The 20,190-nt window shown below is 51.2% G+C and overlaps 1 protein-coding gene across 2 annotated transcripts in view; it reads right to left on the reverse strand.

Moving 5' to 3' along the window:
- TXNDC11 (thioredoxin domain containing 11) overlaps window positions 1-20,190 on the reverse strand; it is a 70,700-nt gene that overhangs the window by 12,998 nt on the left and 37,512 nt on the right. Inside the window, exons 6-7 of one of the 2 annotated variants that reach the window (XM_062180936.1) lie at window positions 7,337-7,449; window positions 3,103-3,303 (exon numbers count right to left, since the gene is read on the reverse strand). In XM_062180936.1, the coding sequence (XP_062036920.1) occupies window positions 3,103-3,303; window positions 7,337-7,449 (314 nt within the window). The remainder of the gene's footprint in view (window positions 1-3,102; window positions 3,304-7,336; window positions 7,450-20,190) is intronic. The other variant, XM_062180937.1, reaches the window with a different exon arrangement.

Here is a 20,190-nt window from a genome sequence, read left to right on the forward strand (position 1 = left end):
TTCATTCAAAGCAGAAGTAACTACAGAAAAATAAATTGTTTGAATAGTTCTTGGCATAAAAAGTCATTTTAGGTGATTATGCAGTGTTTTAAACTGTTTCCCCCCCACACACTAAAAAGCTCAGAGGTTTTTGGATGCAGCTTTGACAGGAGCAAATTGTGCTAAGGAGGGCAAGCCGATGTTACCCCCAGGGCCCGGCTGCTGCCACCACAGCCTGACACTGCTTTGTATCCAAAGACACAGCAGCAGGTAACACTCCCACCCCAGCTCCCAACGCCATCAAACCTCCAGACCCATTGCCACCTTTACAGTCTAAACAGGAGAGCATTAATCACGTCACAGAAAAAAACTCCTAGAGAGGAATTCTAGGAGTAAAATTTTGTCAAATGGGGGCCGGCTCAAGGTCCAGCTGCTCCACTTCCGATCCAGCTCTCTGCTGTGGCCACGGAAAGCAGTGGAAGATGGCCCAAGTCCTTGGGCCCCTGCACCCGCGTGGGAGACACAGAAGAAGCGTCTGGCTTTTGGCTTCGGATCAGCACAATTCTGGCTATAGCGGCCATCTGGGGAATGAACCAGTGGATGGAAGACTTCTCCCTCTCCCTCTCTCTGCCTCAGCCTCTCTGTAACTCTGCCTTTCAAATAAAATAAATTTATCTTATTAAAAAAAAAGTTTGTCAAATGGGGCCAGCACTGTGCCACAGCAGGTTAAGCTACCACCTACAACACCAGCATCCCAAAAGGGCACTGGTTCAAGTTCTGGCTTCTCCACTCCCGATCCAGCTCCCTGCTAATGTGCCTGGGAGAGCAGCAGAGGATGGACCAAGTGCTTGGGCCCCTGCACCCAGTTAGGAGACCTGGATGAAACTCCAGGCTCCTGGCTTTGGCCTGGCCCAGCCCCAGCCGTTGTGGCCATTTGGGGAATGAACAGCGGATAGAACATTTCTCTTGCTCTGTTTCTCCTTCTTTCTCTGTAACTCTGCCTTTCAAATAAATAAAAATAATCCTTTTTTAAAAGTTTATTTTATTTATTTGAAAGAGTTACAGAGAGAGGGAGAGGGAGAGGGAGATCCTGCCATCTGCTGAAGCTGAGCCTATATGAAGCCAGGATCCAGGAGCTTCTTCTGGGTCTCCCACATGGGTGCAAGGGCGCAAAGACTTGGGCCATCTTCCACTGCTTTCCCAGTCAAATTAGCAGAGAGCCGGATCGGCAGTGGAGCAGCTGCAACTCGGACCGGCACCAGTAAGGGATGCCAGTGCTGTAGGCTGGGACTTTAACCCACTGTGCCACAACAGTAGCCCTAAAAAATAAATCTTAAAAAAAAAAAATAGCTAAAAGTCTTCTTAAAACAAACAAACAAAAAACATTTTCAAATTGACCTCAAACAAAGAGGGCCATATGCTGGGCATGCACTGCTTGCCCAGGGAGATGTGATGAGAGCAGCTGTGAGCTTGCAGCCACCTCGACCACACCGGAGGCTGTGGGACTCCACCCACCTCACAGGGCCACTGTGTGCCCTGCAGAAAGGAGCCACAGGCAAAACTGTGACTAAGGGGCTGTTGGAGCCGGCTCTGTGGTGGGAAGGCGCCATCTGCAGTGCCAGTGCTCCATAGGGCACCGGTTCATGTCCTGGCCTTTCCACTGCCAATCCAGCTCCCTGGGGAGTGAACAGTAGATGGAAGACCTCTCTCTCTCTCTCTCTCTCTCTCTTTCTCTCTCTCTCCCTCCCTCCCTCCCTCCCTCTCACTATAATTCTTTCAAATAAATACATCTTAAAAAGGGAGGGGGAACCGCTGCGAGATGGAGGAGTAGGGGAGATGGCAGATGTCCGTCCTGGAGCAGGCTAGAACACAAGGGTCCTCCCACCAGGTGCCCCATCCAATAATCCAACCCCAATTTAGTGGGCTCCTGTCTCAAAACACGCCCCCATCCAGGACCTTGGCATGCCCAAAGCAGACAAGAAGGAACGCTCCAGAAGGAAACTAGCAGGTAAAGTAGAAACCGACAGCCACAGCTGCCACCTTTCCTAGAAGAGCTTTCAGGCCCGTACAGGTCTAGACACTGGAAAGTGTCTCAGTTCATAGGACATCCACGTGGAAGGGCTGGCCCTGCGGCGTAGTGGAGGCTAAGCCTCCACCTGAGGAGCTGATTCAAGTTCCAGCTTCTCCACTTCCCACCCAGCTCTCTACTAGGGCCTGGGAAAGGGCAAAACATGGGCCAAGTGCTTGGGCCCCTGCACCCCCATGGGAGATGCGGAAGACGCTCCTGGCTCCTGGCTTTGGAACGGCACAGCTCTAGCTGTTGTGGCCATTTGGGAAGTGAACCAGCAGATGGAAGACCTCTCTGTCTCTCCCTCCGTATGTCTGTAACTCTCTCAAATAAATTAAGTCCTTAAAAGAGAATCAGCATGGTAAAGACTTCCTAAGAAATGGAGTTTATTCCTTCTAGCCCTCCCCAGTCACAAGGAAGAACCAAACTATCCCATTCCTTCCTTCTGGTCGCTTCCTCTAAGCCAAGCAGCAGTGTCTGTTCAGAACGCCTCCAGCAGGGAGAAGAACTTTAACAAAAAGGGCCCCGGGCAGGCCTGAGTGGGGAGCAGGCATCTGGCTGCAGAAGTCCTGCCTCATGGCCCCTCCAGGCAGCCACACAGGTGAGCACCACCCGGCTGACAGCAGCAGCTCACTGGCTGTATGAAATTGGTGTGGGCCAATTAAGGGATCCTTGAGAGAAAGAAAAACTAAAACCCTCAGTAAATCCAATTTGGCAATCCCAGGCTCTCTCTGCTGATTGTTATTGCTCTCCCTAAGTGTCTCCAAATGGTCTGTGTATAAAATAAACGCACACCCAGAGAGCGTGTGCGCCAGATGAAGCAGAAAGAGAGGGAGGGGCAGTCCTGCGTGGGCTCTCTCGGGGAACCCTCCGGCTCTCTGCACACCACCTCCTGGGCACACTGACCCTGTCTCAGCAGGACAAACACTTGGCCCTCGTCTAGAGAGGCCACAGCAGCCCCGGCCTGGCACCGAGCTCAGCTGCCAGAGCGGGGGACCCTGGAGGGGCCGAGAGCCACCTGAGTCCGCGAGGAAGGGTCACCCCAAGGCTCTTACCTCGTCTAGCAGAGGATGAGTTTCGGCTAAGGGATTAAAAGGTATGAAAAGGAAAAGGGCCGGTCCTTTCTTCAACTCGTTATTCAACAGGAGACTCTTGCCCCCATGCGGCCGCAGCCATCGGAAGAGTGTCTCCCGGTTTTCCGAGGCCCATTTATAGATGTTCTCAGCGGTGTAGTTCATGACCTCCCGGGGAAAGACCTGTGAGGGATAAGGGCACACGACTGAACGAGGGCTTTGTGAGGCAGAGCACAGGCAGAGCAACGGCAGCATCCTCCAGGGCCTGGACAGTGAGGCTCGGGGCCACGCCCTGCCCCCACTGCACAGCTGACACCCAGGCCCGCTTCTCCAGGGAGCGACCCCACACAAGGGCCCACGCCCTGCCCCCACTGCACAGCTGACACCCAGGCCTGCTTCTCCAGGGAGCGAGCCCGCCCAGGGCCCACGCCCTGCCCCCACTGCACAGCTGACACCCAGGCCTGCTTCTCCAGGGAGCGACCCCACACAAGGGCCCACGCCCTGCCCTCACTGCACAGCTGACACCCAGGCCCGCTTCTCCAGGGAGCGAGCCCGCCCAGGGCCCACGCCCTGCCCCCACTGCACAGCTGACACCCAGGCCCGCTTCTCCAGGGAGCGAGCCCGCCCAGGGCCCACGCCCTGTCCTCACTGCACAGCTGACACCCAGGCCCGCTTCTCCAGGGAGCGAGCCCGCACAAGGGCCCACGCCCTGCCCCCACTGCACAGCTGACACCCAGGCCTGCTTCTCCAGGGAGCGAGCCCGCCCAGGGCCCACGCCCTGCCCCCACTGCACAGCTGACACCCAGGCCCGCTTCTCCAGGGAGCGAGCCCGCCCAGGGCCCACGCCCTGCCCCCACTGCACAGCTGACACCCAGGCCCGCTTCTCCAGGGAGGGAGCCCGCCCAGGGCCCACGCCCTGTCCTCACTGCACAGCTGACACCCAGGCCCGCTTCTCCAGGGAGCGAGCCCGCCCAGGGCCCACGCCCTGCCCCCACTGCACAGCTGACACCCAGGCCCGCTTCTCCAGGGAGCGAGCCCGCCCAGGGCCCACGCCCTGTCCTCACTGCACAGCTGACACCCAGGCCCGCTTCTCCAGGGAGCGAGCCCGCACAAGGGCCCACGCCCTGCCCCCACTGCACAGCTGACACCCAGGCCTGCTTCTCCAGGGAGCGAGCCCGCCCAGGGCCCACGCCCTGCCCCCACTGCACAGCTGACACCCAGGCCCGCTTCTCCAGGGAGCGAGCCCGCCCAGGGCCCACGCCCTGCCCCCACTGCACAGCTGACACCCAGGCCCGCTTCTCCAGGGAGGGAGCCCGCCCAGGGCCCACGCCCTGTCCTCACTGCACAGCTGACACCCAGGCCTGCTTCTCCAGGGAGCGAGCCCGCCCAGGGCCCACGCCCTGCCCCCACTGCACAGCTGACACCCAGGCCTGCTTCTCCAGGGAGCGAGCCCGCCCAGGGCCCATGCCCTGCCCCCACTGCACAGCTGACACCCAGGCCTGCTTCTCCAGGGAGCGAGCCCGCCCAGGGCCCATGCCCTGCCCCCACTGCACAGCTGACACCCAGGCCCGCTTCTCCAGGGAGCGAGCCCGCCCAGGGCCCACGCCCTGTCCTCACTGCACAGCTGACACCCAGGCCCGCTTCTCCAGGGAGCGAGCCCGCCCAGGGCCCACGCCCTGCCCCCACTGCACAGCTGACACCCAGGCCTGCTTCTCCAGGGAGCGAGCCCGCACAAGGGCCCACGCCCTGCCCCCACTGCACAGCTGACACCCAGGCCTGCTTCTCCAGGGAGCGAGCCCGCCCAGGGCCCACGCCCTGCCCCCACTGCACAGCTGACACCCAGGCCTGCTTCTCCAGGGAGCGAGCCCGCACAAGGGCCCACGCCCTGCCCCCACTGCACAGCTGACACCCAGGCCTGCTTCTCCAGGGAGCGAGCCCGCCCAGGGCCCACGCCCTGTCCGCACTGCACAGCTGACACCCAGGCCCGCTTCTCCAGGGAGCGAGCCCGCCCAGGGCCCACGCCCTGTCCGCACTGCACAGCTGACACCCAGGCCTGCTTCTCCAGGGAGCGAGCCCTGTCCCCACTGCACAGCTGACACCCAGGCCCGCTTCTCCAGGGAGCGAGCCCGCACAAGAGGCTGCAGGAGGGACTGTCACACCAGGGCACCTTTCCCTCCAGGTGGACCCACTGCTCCCTCCCCTCTCTGCCACGCTGTCCTCAGGAGCTACCCAATGTCACTGGGTCTTTGTAGAAGCCTTGGGGTCAAGGGTCACTCAGATCTTTCCCTTGGTCCCACAGGCAGAAATAGGGCCATCGTGAGGAGGCGGCTGGCTAGATTTGTTTCCCTCAGTACCCAGGGGTGAGGTGAACATCTGAATGGGGACCCCATGAATTCCTGAAGGAACCTATGAATGACCTCAATTTGCACAAGGTCATGGCTCTTGTGTATGGATTTTATGTGTATGTGTATGTGAAGTGAAGTATCATTTAGCTGTTTTGTTCTATTTTTTCTGCAACAATCAATGTATATGAACAAAAAACTGCTTTTGAAATCCCAATGATAGAAATTAGTGGCTTCAGACAGAACTTCTAAAGTGTTTAGGAGGGTTCCACAAAATGAAATACTGAATACCCCCACACAGTGGGGATTCAAATTGCCTTACAATGAAGATGTTCCCAGCTTTTGTTTTTTTAAAGACTGGTATCCCATGGGGCAGGCGCTGTGGCATAGCAGGTTAAGCCCCTGCCTGCAGTGCCAGCATCCAATATAGGCGCCAGTTTGAGTCCCGGCTGCTCCACTTCTGCTCCAGCTCTCTGCCAAGGCCCCTGGGAAAGCAGCAGAAGACGGCCCGAGTCCTTGGGCCTCTGCACCAGCATGGGAAATCTGGAAGAAGCTCCTGGCTCCTGGCTTTGGCTAGTAAATGTAAGATTCCCGCCCTCCCCCCTTTTCTCTCTGTATCTCTGCATTTCAAATTAAATAAATAAATAATCTTTTTTTTTTAAAGACTGGTACCCCATTAATATCTCCTTTGAGAAAAGGAATTCCACCACTAAATAAACCACCAGCCTTACACAGTAGCCAGCAGAAGCAGCAAGCCTCATACACTTTTCAGTGTCACCGCCCAGCCCTACCTTTTTTCCTGTTCTAAAGCTCCTCAGTACCCTCTGCTATAGGCACACACACCATACGTAGGCTGCGTAACGGGCTAAAAATGAAGGGCGTCGGAAGTCGGAAAACGACAGCCAGCAGAGCAGAGGAAGTCCAAAGAAGCCTGAGAGGCACGAGGAGAGTGGGCGGCCGTGGGGACGCAAGCCCAGCAGGGACTCTCAAAGTGGGATGGGGGAGTCTGAGAAACGTGCTCTAATAGCATAATCAACACTTCTATTGGGAAAATCCAAACACATCTGCCTTTGGGAGTATAAAGTACAGCATCTGGGCTGCTAGTGACACACAGGGGTCAGGGCGCTGGCAAGCGAGGGCCGCCCCCCACGGCTCAAAGTACGCTGGGGAGCACAAGACTGACACGTGAGCCCAGGGGACCAAGGCTTAAAGGGCTGGGGGTGCTGGGCCCAGGGGCCTGCAAGGCACTGACAGTCAACGGTACTGGAGGCAGAAAATACTTGCGGGAAACACACTGCGGAAGCAGCAGTCATCTAGCAGAAGCACAGTACTGAGCAGGACCAAGGTCAAAGGCTTAGAGACTGCTGAGCGGAGGCTGCTCCACCAAACAGCAAAGCAAGTCAGGGAACAAGGGTGGCATGGACCACGGGGGCTCTGTGAGGCGGGAGGCCATCAGCTTCTATGACTTGACAAGAACTTCAAAAACTCACTCCATCAGCTAAGAAGAGCACGTCACCTTACTACTGTTCATGAAAGGCACAAATGAACAAAGACATCGCCAGTGGAAGCTTAACCTCTGGGACATGGGCCCAGGGTAACAATTCTCCATCAGAGGAACTGCAAACTCACCTAAGAAGGAAAATGAGCAAGGCTGAGCCAACCTCTAAGAACAAGAAGCAAGAACGTCTACATGTTAAATCAAGAACCCTCCAAAGCGTGGGCTCGCAGGTGGGGGTGCAGGAGCTCTCAGGTGCACATCACACACGGGCACGTTCCCAGGGAGAGTGCCCATGGACTTCACCCAGCTCTCAAACGACTCTGTACTGAACAAGGTTAAGACTGCACTAAGATAAACGTGATTGCAAAATACTTACAAGTGATGTGTTGAAATGTCTATGTAAATACACACTTCCAGAGTGTACTAAGGATACCAGTTTCGCAAGATGTTTATTTGTGATAACCCCAAATCGTACTGTTCCTAGGTAATCTGAAACAGAAAATTTTCCTTTATTAAAGAAAAGGCCTAGGCCTTAAAACCACCACAAACCCAACGATCAAGTCTTGCTGCGCAAATCCCCTAGAGCAAAGCTCTTTCTGGTAATGTGGCCTGGACAGGGAAGGAAGAGGAACGGGAGACACTCTCCTCCAAACACAGGCCTCGGCCATCAAACCAAGCCCACTCCTGACGGTAACGTCTCTGACAACCACCTGGGCTGAGGAGTCCCCTGGGTCCCTCTGAGATGATCTGACCTGTCCCCCGGCTCCCAGGCACTCCCGAGAGCCACAGTCAGGCTACCCTCTGGGCACACACTTCCCTCGCTGGCTCCTCCTCGCTGGTCTCAGCTCTGCTTTCTCCGAGACACCTTCCCTAACCACTGCCCAACAGCAAATACTCAGGGCACAGAGTCTGGGAGGGCTCCTTCCCACTCAGGCTCTCTCTTTACCAATGCCCTATTTTTATGGCACTTATTAGTATCTATGTAATCTTATTCATTATTGAGATTTTCTTTGGTTCTCACTTCCTCTTCAGAACTCAAGTTCCATGAAATTAGAGAACATAATTCTTGATGGTCCCTCAGCACCCAGAGCAGTGCCTAGTTTATTACTATGTAGCACAGATCAACAAATATTTGTTAAGTGAAGTGATCTAGCATATACAAAGAACTCATACAAATAAATAAGAAAAACAAAATGGTTTAAAACAGGCAAATCACAGAAAAGGAAATGTACATGGCTCACACAATCAACCTCACTATTCCAGAGGAACCACCTTTGACTCTCAACCACCCAAAACTCAAGACAGGAAAGATCAAGGATGAACAACCAACAGAGCGAGTGCCCTGACACAAGGCTGGGAGAAAGGTAAGAGGGCATCACTCCCGAGCCAGAAGCTAGTTATCTGATGGCGATGACGGGAGGACACAGCCAGCAAGCCCACTCCCGAGTGTCCGCTTAAGTGTGTCAGGAGTCACACGCAAAGACAGTCACCAAGAAATGTTCACCAAAGGTCAGACACTACCTACACACACAGTGGATATCTACAAGGCTATCTACACAGCACAAGCAGATCTTCAACACATATGTGAGTAAAAAAGCACGCTGGAGGAAGATAAAGTACACTTTTCATGTAAAAAAAAATTCACAGTAAAAGCAATACATTTTGTCCTATGTGAACATAAGTATAGAAATATATATAGAGGGGCCGGCACTGTGGCATAGTAGGATAAGCCTCCGCCTGTGGTGCCAGTATCCCATACGGGTGCCAGCTTATGTCTTGGCTGCTCCTCTTCTGATCCAGCTCTCTGCTATGGCCTGGGAAAGCAGTGGAAGATGGCCCAAGTGCATGGGCCCCTACACCCACGTGGGAGAGTCAGAAGAAGCTCCTGGTTCCTGACTGAAATGTCCCAGCTCCGGCCACTGCAGCCATTTGGGGAGTGAACCAGAAGATGGAAGATCTTTGTCTCTGTAGCTCCCTCTCTCAAATAAGTAAATAAAAAGAAAGCAAGAGAGAGGGAGGGAGGGAGGGAGGGAGGGAGGAAAAAGAAAGGAGGGAGGGAGGGAAGGAGGGAAGGAGGAAGGAAGGAATGTATTAAGAATCTGAAAGGATAATAAAATTGGTTTGGTGCTGGAGACAGATCAAAGGAGACTTTATCCTTATGTGTGGAGATTTCGTCTTTTTTCCATGGAGTACCTAATAATGTGATACTTGTGTGAGTGTAATGATATTTTTAGTGTTAATAGAGGGCGGATAAGATAGTGTAGGAAAAGGCTCCGCTTTGTTAGCAGATGCATCTCCAAGTAGCCGAGACATAAAACTATGAAGATGCTAACCACACAAAGCTTTCTGGCTTAACCCAGAGTCCCACCCTCCAGCGGTAGCATCCTCCCTCCTGCCAACGGTACGGCAGAAATGAATGCGTCCCTCCTGCCACGGTGACGACCTCTGCTACAAACCCAGGGAGTTAAGATGGCCTGGAACTGCAGAAGTGCAGGCAGAGTAAGTCAGCAATGAGAGACGCTGCTTCCTTCAGGGGATGGGATGGCCTTGGGGAGCCAGGCTGAGGTCTAGGGTCATGGTAACGCTGTGCACACTCTCACACACCTACTCCAGAGCCAAACAAAACCAACTGCCAAGCAAGCCACCCAAGGTGCAGGAAGAGCACTACCAATCGACCTAAATGTACCGCAAGTGACAGGTAACCACCCCTGCAGTGACTGACACAGGGGGGAACTGCAAAGCCATGGGACTGCTCACTGCAAACCTGAAGGCCCAGGGAAGTGTGCATTAAGGCTGCGAATCGAGTAAGTGTGCTCTGCATGAGGGGTACAGGGGGCTCCCCAGAAAAATCACGGGCAGGATGCACCATAAAAGAGCTCCATGGATTTCAAACATGTTTTACACCAACAACAAACCTATATTTCATTTCCATTTTCCACAAACTTTTTGAAGTATTCTCATATGTAAGCAAGTCTGAAATGACTAACTCATTTCCTTCTTTGAGAGAAAGAGAGACAGATCCTCCATCTGCTGGCTGGTTCACTTCCCAAGTGGCTGCAACTGCCAAGGGCCGGGCCAGGCTGAAGCCAGGAGCCAAGAATTCCACCCAGCTCTCCCAATGGGTAGTTGGGATCCAAACACTTGGGCACATCAGATGGCAGCAGGATAGGAAGGGGAGCAGCTGGGACTTGAACTGATACTCCGATATGGGATGCCTGTACCACAAGCAGCAGCTTAACCCCTGCACTACAATGCTGATCCCAAATTTAATGGCTTTTAATACCCACTGGGATGACACATACAGAGACACAGAGGGACACATATGCCAGGGCATACACATGAGTATTTCCTAGTCTATTTGCAAGTCCATCCAGTAGTAATGATGACCTGAACAAAGCACACATCTCACAACCAGCACTCAGTTTCTGAATGCCTTCTCCAATAAGGGAGCCAGGCTCTCGGAGAAGAGGCTGGCCGCAGAGCTGGGACAAGGAAAGCAAGAGATGAGGCTGAAATGTCTTAGTGCTCCTAAAAGGCGGCTTGGCCAAGAGACGCAGAATCCAACCCGAAGTGCTCCTGATGCTCAAAGCTGGAACAATCTGGCCAAAAACAACCGAGTAAAAAAAAAAAAAAAAAAAAAAAAAAACAAACCCATAGCTCCACCACCACAGTAACTGGGAGGAGTCTGCTCCTCCCTGCATTAGTGACAAAGAAAGGCTGAGGGAAGCAAAGCCACCATAGGAGCACCACAGCAGTAACTGTCCCAGGCAAGAGGGGAGGGCAAGGGGCGGAGCGAGGTCTGCAGGCCCAAAGTATCTTCCCGCAACATTGTCTGTCTGTCTGTCTGTATTCAGGACTGATTTATCTGTTTAGGAAGTAAGAGTTCCAGAGAGAGGGGGAAAGACACAGAGACCTTCCACCCGCTGGTTCACTCCTCAGATGGTCGCGAACAGCCAGTGCTGGACCATCCTCTGCTGCTTTCCCCAGGCCATGAGCAGGGAGCTGGACGGGAAGTGGAGCAGCCGGGACACGATCAGTGCCACGTGGGATGCCGGTGTCCCGTGGAGCCGCTTCACCAGCTACCGCAACACTGGGCCTTTTTTTTTCTTGAAGATTTAATTTATTCAGAAAGTCAGAGTTAGGGACAGAGAGAGCACCCCCATGTATTTACTAATCAGAAAGGAAAACCACCACTTTCCAGCACCACCTTCACCAAGCTATCAAGGTTAAGATTGTCTGTGGAAGACTCCAACACCACGAACCCTTGATGAACAAAGCACTGAGAAGGACATACTTCCCCGTTGTTTTTTTTGTTTTGTTTTGTTTTGTTTTTTTCCCAAGATGCTTAAGCCCATTTCTTTTTATTTTTCTTTGACAGGCAGAGTTAGACAGTGAGAGTGAGAGTGAGAGTGTGAGAGAGAGAGAGAGAGAGAGAGAGAGAGAGAAAGGTCTTCCTTTTTCGTTGGTTCATCCCCCAAATGGCCGCTACGGCTGGCGCTGTGCCGATTCGAAGCCAGGAGTCAGGTGCTTCCTCCAGGTTTCCATGCAGGTGTAGGGCCCAAGCACTTGGGCCATCCTCCACTGTCTTCCTGGGCCACAGCAGAGAGCTGGACTGGAAGAGGAGCAACTGGGACAGAACCGGCACCCCAACCGGGACTAGAACCCGGGGTGCCAGCGCCGCAGGCAGAGGATTATCCTAGTGAGCCACAGTGCGGCCGCTTAAGCCCATTTCAACCACAGGAAAATATCACATGGAGCCAGTGTTGTGGCATAGCAGGTTGCTGTCTACAATGTTGGTATCCCATATAGACGCCAGTTCAAAACCCAGATGCTCCACTTCCAATCCAGCTCCCTGTTTTTGTGTTTTTGTTTTGTTTATTTTTTTGACAGGCAGAGTGGACAGTGAGAGAGAAAGACAGAGACAGAGAGAAAGGTCTTCCTTTGCCGTTGGTTCACCCTCCAATGGCCGCCGCGGCTGGTGCGCTGTGGCCAGCGCACTGCGCTAATCCGATGGCAGGAGCCAGGTGCTTCTCCTGGTCTCCCATGGGGTGCAGGGCCCAAGCACTTGGGCCATCCTCCACTGCACTCCTGGGCCATAGCAGAGAGCTGGCCTGGAAGAGGGGCAACCGGGACAGAACCCGGTGCCCCGACCGGGACTAGAACCCAGTGTGCCGGCACCACAAGGCAGAGGATTAGCCTAGTGAGCCGCAGCACCAGCCTGTTTTTTTATTTTTATTTTATTTATTTTTTATTTTTGACAGGCAGAGTGGACAGTGAGAGAGAGAGACAGAGAGAAAGGTCTTCCTTTGCCGTTGGTTCACCCTCCAATGGCCGCCGTGGCCAGCGTACCGCGCTGATCCAAAGGCAGGAGCCAGGTGCTTCTCCTGGTCTCCCATGGGGTGCAGGGCCCAAGGACTTGGGCCATCCTCCACTGCCTTCCCGGGCCATAGCAGAGAGCTGGCCTGGAAGAGGGGCAACCGGGACAGAATCCGGTGCCCCGACTGGGACTAGAACCTGGTGTGCCAGCGCTGCAAGGTTAGGATTAGCCTGTTGAGCCACAGCGCCAGCCAATCCAGCTCCCTGTTAATGCTCCTGGCAAAGCAGTGGAGGATGGCCAGGCCTGCATGGCACAGTCCTGGCTGCTACAGCCATATGAGGAGTGAACCAGTAGATGGAAGATTTCTCTCTCTCTGTCCTCTAACTCTGCCTTTCAAATAAATAATAAATCTTAGAAAAAGAAAGAGAAAAAGAGGAAGGAAGGGAGGGAGGGAAGGAGGGAGGGAGGGAGGGAGGTGTCAGATGACCAAAACTGAGGAGCTTTCTTACAAAATACCTGATCCAGTATTCTTCAAAAGCATCAAGGCTACAAAACACGATGAAACAGAAATTGTCATAGGTTGGAGGAGGCCAAGGAGGTGGGATCCAGGACTGGATCCAGGGACAAAAGCAGACATAAGCAGAAATGCTGGCAATAGGATCCAGCTCCGCCACTCAGTTCACAGGACTGAGCCCATGTTAATTTATTTGACAAACCCACCACGACAAGCTGTATTATGTATGATATTAAATGAGAGAAGGTAGACAATTAGGTATGAACACTTTTCGATTTTTGCAATTTTTTGGTAAGTATAAAGTTAGAACAAGATTTAAAAAAATAACTTTTTTTTAATGGCACAACATATGAGGTAGGGTGCTAAGGCTGTGAGAAGAAAAAGCAGGAGCTCAGACAGGCCATGGACTGGTAGAACCAAACCAGCGTCCCTCAGAGAGTGAAGGATTTGGTCACGCCCAAAAGGAGAAGGAAAAGCAGCCAGCCAGGAAGCGCCTTTGCCAGTATGCCAGACCCACCAACGATACCAGTCAGAGCAAAGGAATAGCAAGGGACAGCTGACCCAGAAGCTGAAAGCGGTCCCTCCAAACCCTGTCTAACTGCATCAACAAGAACAGGTACTGTCCGCACAACAGATCCCGACACATTGCATGCAAACATATTACAGCCCCAGAACTTTATTCGTCACAGACAGCGGAGTTCACAACAGCCACACTTGCACGGAAGTTCCTGCAGATGGTAGAAATCCTGCAGGAAGCAGCAGCTCAAATTGCACTGAGTAGCAGAGAAAGTTTATGGTGAGAGGATGACCCAAAAAAAGAGCTTTCAGGGCTCTCACAGCGCTTTCTCTGCTAAACACTACAATAGGAGTCTTTGTCACTTATGAATTCCTTTGTTCATGAAGTAGTAAGGCTTCAACATTTCAATTAGGAAATTTTAGGGGCCAGCACTGTGACATAGCGGTAAAGCCACCACCCGCAGTGCCGGCATTCCCCTGGCTGCTCTTCTTCCTATCCAGCTCTCTGCTAAGGCCTGGGAAAGGAGAAGAAGATGGCCCCAAGTCCCTGGACCCCTGCACCCACATGAGAGATCCGGAAGAAGCTCCTGGCTTCGGATAGGCACAGCTCTGGCCGTTGCAGCCATCTGGGGAGTGAACCAGCGGAAGGAAAACCTTTCTCTCTCTCTGCCTCTTCTTCTCTCTGTATAACTCCGCCTTTCAAATAAATAAATCTTCTTAAAAATTTTTAAAAATTATTTATTTATTATCTGAAAGGCAGAGAGAGACAGAGATAGATCTTCCATCTTCTGGTTCACTCCCTGCTCAAAGCAGCAGGGGCTGGGCCAGGCCAAAACTAGGAGCTTAGAATTCAATCCACATCTCTCATATGGGTGGCAGAGACCCAAGCACCTGAGCCACTGTCCGCGGCCTCACAGGGTCTACATTAGCACGGAAGTTGAATTTGGGAGGGGCTGGGACTTGAACCAGTACTCCAATAAGGAGTGCAGGCATCCGGCACAGCAGTTAAGATGTCAAACATCTGCCCCAACTGAGAACTCTGAACGAGTTAAATAATGAAATAGCAACTGAGAATCATACTCTCCCCTCCTCTGCCAAAAAAGGTCCATAAAGGGCAGGACCCTATTGAACTAATAACAATAAATCTCTCAGTTAGCCTGGTAACTGGCCAATTTAAGATCTCCGTCAACCACACAGTGACAACTTTTGTCACAGATCACTGCAAGATGTAATTAGTTCATGAAAGAATTTCTGGACAAAAGAATTTGTTATTAAGTAGTTTGTGCGCTGTTCATGGAGGCAACTAGCAACCAAGTAGATACAGGCAACCAAAGAATAACTTCTGTGGCCCTTGCTGCTCAGGGAGGGGCACTGGCATGCCCACAGCTCACTACATAGGCACTATGGGGGAGCTGGTGTTGTGGCGCATCGGCTAAAGCCAGGGCTTGGGACACCAGTGTCCCACAGAGGAGTGTCTGGGATCGAGTCCCGCCTCTGCTTCCAACCCAGATTCCTAGTAATGCTACTGGGAGACAGCAGATGAAGACTCAAGTAGACTCCCTGCTGCTCATCTGAGGCTCAGATGGAGCTGTTGGCTCCTGGCTTCAGGCTGGCCCAGCTCTGTGCCAGCTTTCCACACCCCCACATGTACAACTTCAGCTACTCTGCTTATGACATCCATGCACATTGTCACCAGGTACCTCAGGGCACCCACCAAGGATACAGGGTAACGGAAGGATCTGAAATTCCATTTGGTTTCCACTCAGAATTATCTGGACTCCTATGTTTGCAGCAATTTTTGCTGTTGCTGTTTAGGGCTTTTTGCATAACGTTTTTAACATTCTATTTTATTTAGCTTAATATAGATGGCCTTAAATCCAACTTTAAATGTTAAAGCTTCAGCTAAATATTAGCATAAAACACAGAGTCGAAGCCACGAACCACATCAGTAAGGCAAGATGTTAAAATTCACAGACAATTCAGAAAGAATAAGGTTTATCTTTCAATAGGAAACAGGGTTGGCCTCTTTTTTTTTTTTATCTGTTTTTTATTTATCTTCATCTACTTGAAAAGCAGAGTGATAGAGAGAAAGCAGAGAGAGAGAGAGAAAGAAGTATCTTCCACCTGTTGGTTCACTCCTCAAATGGTCACCACAGCCAGCACTAGGCCAGGCCCAAGCCAGGAGCCCAGAATTCCAATCACGTCGCCCACAGGGGCAGGGGCACAGCACTGAAGCTACCATGTGCTGCCTCCCAGGACGCATTAGTGGAAAGCTGGGTCAGAAGCAGAACAGGCAGGACGGAAAGCAGCATTCCTATGGGGGATGTGAGATTCCCAAGTAGCGGCTTAACCTAATCTGCCACAACTCCTGCCTTCAGAATTGACTGCTGATTTGTGCTTTAAAATAAATAAAACCTGCTTGAAGCACAAGCTACACAATTCACACCAGCTCACAGACCACTAGGACCCCACGCTGAAGCATGATCTCAACTCTTTTATCCTGCTTTTGCCCAGGACAGTTGGATGGGTCTTGCAATGAGACCTCTGTCCAGAGCTGCCCCATTCCAGATGGGAGCCATGAACCACAGGGGGCTAGAGCACTGGAAGTATGAACAAGAAGGAGCTGAAGTTATATAACTTTGACTAAAACTTCTAAAATGTTTTTAATTTATTTTTAAGGGCGAGACAAAGAAAACAGAGATCTTCTAGGGACTTACGTGCTTGAGTCGTCACCTGCTGTCTACCAGGGTATACATCAGCAGGAAGTTGGAATCAGAACTGGAACCGGGACTTGAACTCAGGCACGTGGATACAGATGCGGCATCTCAAGCAGCATCTTAACCACTGCACCAAATGCCCGCCACGAACTTAAATTTTAAAATGACTCAGTTACTGCAAATTTTAATGTATGTTTAAAACAACCTGGGTGTAAGAATCAATTTTTCAACCACAAATTTTATGAAATCTAAATACAAAACAATAAAAACTGAACCTGAATTGAGACATAATGTTTCGTTTTGGTTTTTTATTTGACAGCCAGAGTTAGACAGTGAGAGAGAGAGATGTCTTCCTTCCGTTGGTTCACCCCCCAAATGGCCACTACGGCCGGCGCTGCACCGATCAGAAGCCAGGAGCCAGGTGTTTCCTCCTGGTCTCCCACGTGGGCGCAGGGCCCAAGCACTTGGGCCATCCTCCACTGCCCTCCCGGGCCACAGCAAAGAGCTGGATTGGAAGAGGGGCAACCAGGACTAGAACCCAGAGTGCCGGCGCCACAGGCGGAGGATTAGCCTAGTGAGCCACAGTGCCCGTCAGCAAGTAAGTCTTAACGACAGACAACAGGCCTTGAAGGATACATAAGATGGTATTTCTTGATTTTTTTTTTTCATGAAGATCCTTTCCACAGCAGAGAATAATTCCTACAGAGGTGTCCTCTCTTTCAAAAAGGAAAAGGTGTGCTCCAGACTTTGTGACTTCACCTAGACTGAGCTTCTAAAACTTGATTCTCAGGGCAGGAGTTTGGCACAGTTGGTTGGGCTACAGCTAGGATGTCTGTATTCCGTGTCTGAGTGCGGCTGGAGTTCCAGCCCTGCTTCCAGTCTGGTTTCTTGCTGATGTGCACCATGGAAGGCAGTGGTGATGACTCAAGTGCCTGGGTCCCTGCTACCCTCATGGGCAACCTGAATGGAGTCCAAGGATTCTGGTTTCGGCCTGGCCCAGCTCTGGCTGTTACAGCCATGTGGAGAATGAACCAATGGATGAGATATATATTTCTCTCTCTCTCTCTCTCTCTCTCTGTGTGTGTGTGTGTGTGTGTGTATGTGTGTGAACCTTTCTGGGCCAGCGTCATGCTGTAGTTGGTAAAGCCACAGCCCGTGACACCAGGATCTCACATGGGTAACAGCTGGAGTCTTGGCTGCTCCACTTCCCATCGAGCTCCTGGCCCTCACTGTTGCAGCCCTGTGGGAGTGAATTAGCAGATGGAAATCTCTTTCTCTCTCCCTCTCTCTGTGTGTAATGCTGTCTTTCAAATAAATGAATAAATCTCTTTAAAAAATTAATTCTCTCAGAGGCATACAGCACCTGGTAGACTACAGAGGAAGGCACCCCAGGATATACTAAAGGAACAGAAACCCCAGAGCTGCAGGACTGGAGGTCAGGAGATGAGAGCAGCCTCTGCTCCCCGGGAGCCTTCTGCGGGAGCTAATCTCAGCCATCACAAGCACAATGGAGTATCAAGTCAGGAAAACACTCGCGAAGGTAACCACTGACAAATACACCGTGACCTAGTTCAAAACTCCCACAGGACCGAGCCACATGGCACTCAACCAGCACGGCTAAGCACTGGTTCCTGCTATGGGAAAACCTCTCCCAAAGGGTGATATTCCTAAAGCAAACCTGCATCCCAGTCCCCTCTACCTGCTTAGACACAATACTGGTTTCATTCTATATTCTGTCATTTTTATTAACTTCTCTTTTCCCAACCTTCTTTCAAAGCTTTTGGACAAGTCAGAAAAATGAGAATAGGCTTATACCAAGAGGGACTTAAACAATTCCTCCAACATTAGTTAATAAATATCTACATAGTAATTCACATTTCAATTGCTTCATAACCATTTACTGGATGATAACTTCATAAATTTCCAACAATAAACACATCCATGAAAATGAGAAAACTTTAACAGAAATTTAGCACTACAGAAATGCTTATTTTCAACATAGAAATTACACTATTATTTGCATTTTCCCCTTAAGAAATGTGATTCTGAGATTTAATTAATGTCGAAAATTTCCATATATAACACAAACCAATTGTCTTGGGGAAAAAAAATCTGCCATTTGGGCACTGGATATGCTGGTACTTGCCAAGATACTGCTAAGTAAACACTCAATTTCTAAGTCATGATTTTTTTTTTCCTCTCTTCAGAGTTAACTAAGAGGAAACAGCAATTTAGTTCCAAATACATCATTGTAGGATAAAATATAGAACTAGACATGCATTTGTCACATATACTTAACCTGAAATACTTAAAATAAACACCCTCATATCAGTTGTTTTCTTTTAATAAACACTGCACAATAACAAATCAGTCAATTCCAACCCTTCTCTTGTATGCATTTTAAATCCCTTGTTTTTAATCCTTGGGGAAGGGAGGACTTCACATCAAACACTGTGCTCAGAAAACTGCCTCTGGCCCTTCAGGCTGCTCTTCCGGCCTAGCACCAGAGCAGTCACGAGGTCCCCGTCACACGCTGTGGTTTTTCTGCTCAACAACCCCTAAAAATGTAAAAATAATTCTTAGCTCCCAGGCCTACAAAAGCAGGCTTATGGTCACTGCATTTTCAAGACCAGGGGTCTCTTAGTGGCTACTAAGACAGGCTCCCTGCCTTGACAGACGGGAAACCCGAAGATCAGCAGTAAGGGCTGAGCCAGTCGTGGTTACACCAGGATATTGCCACTAAAATGACTTTCTCAGGAGACACGGGCCTGCCTATGGGAACTTCCTGTTAGGAAGATGCGACTAAAGCTCAAGGGAAAACAAGAAAACCAACATAAGCTGCTGAGAGGGAGCCTCAGCCTATCAGGGTAACAGGCGTTCCAGGAGGCGAGCCGATGGTCTGAGTATCTCCAGTTGTAGCCACAGAGTGCCAGACATCACACTAGCTGCGCAGTATGTGTCAAGCAGGGACTGGCAAGCCTTGAAAAACCAGGATGGTGGATATCAACCAGGGTAAGGCATTGCATTTAAAGCAGTGTCCCATGTAAAACCAGGAGAGGGGACCGCCCCATCATTCCACCTGCCTCAGTCCAGCGGAGCGTGGCGCCCAGAGGGATGGGATGTGTGGGAAGAGCAAGCTCGGTGCAACGGGCCTGGCTCCTGTCTCAGCTCCTGGACTAACTCCTACAAGACTACTCATTTCCCACTCTGCGGTAACAAATCACCTCAGGCCTCAGGCTTCAGACAACTCAAATTAACCCTACAATTCTGGAAGTCAGAAGCCCACAAGCAATCTTAGGCTAAACCAACCTTGTCCCGTGTTTCTTCTGGAAGCTCTTAAGGAGGAATCCATTACCCAGCCTTTCCAACTCTGAGATGAGGCCCACATTCCTTGGCCTGTGGCCCCCTTCCTCCATTTTTGGACAGATCCTGCCATCACATCACCCTAACATCAACCTGTCTCTTTGCTTCCCAATTACATCTTTTTCTCTTTTAAGATTTACTTATTTATTTGAGTTACAGAGAGAGAAAGAGAGACAGGGGTAGGGGGTCTTCCCTGTGCTAGTTCAATCCCCAAATGGCCACAAAGGCCACAGCTGGGCTGATCCAAAGTCAGGAGCTTCCTCCAGGTCTTCCTCGTTTGTGCCGGGTCCCAAACTCCTGGGCCATCCTCCGCTGTCTTCCCAAGCCACCAGCAGGGTGCTGGATCGGAAGTGGAGCAGCCAGGACTCGAACCAGCACCCATATGGGATGCTGGCGCCACTGCAGGAAGCATAGTCTACTATGTCACAGCGCCAGTCCCTTCCCAATTATATCTTTAAGAATCCTTCTGACCAAGCTGGGCCCACCCAGTCAACTCAGGATAATTTCCCTCTCCCAAGGTCAGTCTCAAGATCAGCAACCGAGTTCCCTTTGTAACTTTAATTCTTCCTGGCCATGTGCTCTAACATAGTCACAGGTTCCGGTGAGCAGGAAGAGGACCTTTTGGGGGGCCGTTATTCTGCCTACCACATTGATCCTGAGTACCAATCTCTTCAGAGCCTCAGTTCTGTCCTCTGTTAAACTGGAATGCTAACAGCTCCTACTTCAAAGTGTGAAGACTGGATCATCAGGGAAAAGTGCTTGGCTTGTGGAAATAGTCAAATATCTACTTAGCACATTCAACT

This window comes from Lepus europaeus, chromosome 21 (assembly GCF_033115175.1).
Source record: "Lepus europaeus isolate LE1 chromosome 21, mLepTim1.pri, whole genome shotgun sequence".
Taxonomy (NCBI): domain Eukaryota; kingdom Metazoa; phylum Chordata; class Mammalia; order Lagomorpha; family Leporidae; genus Lepus; species Lepus europaeus.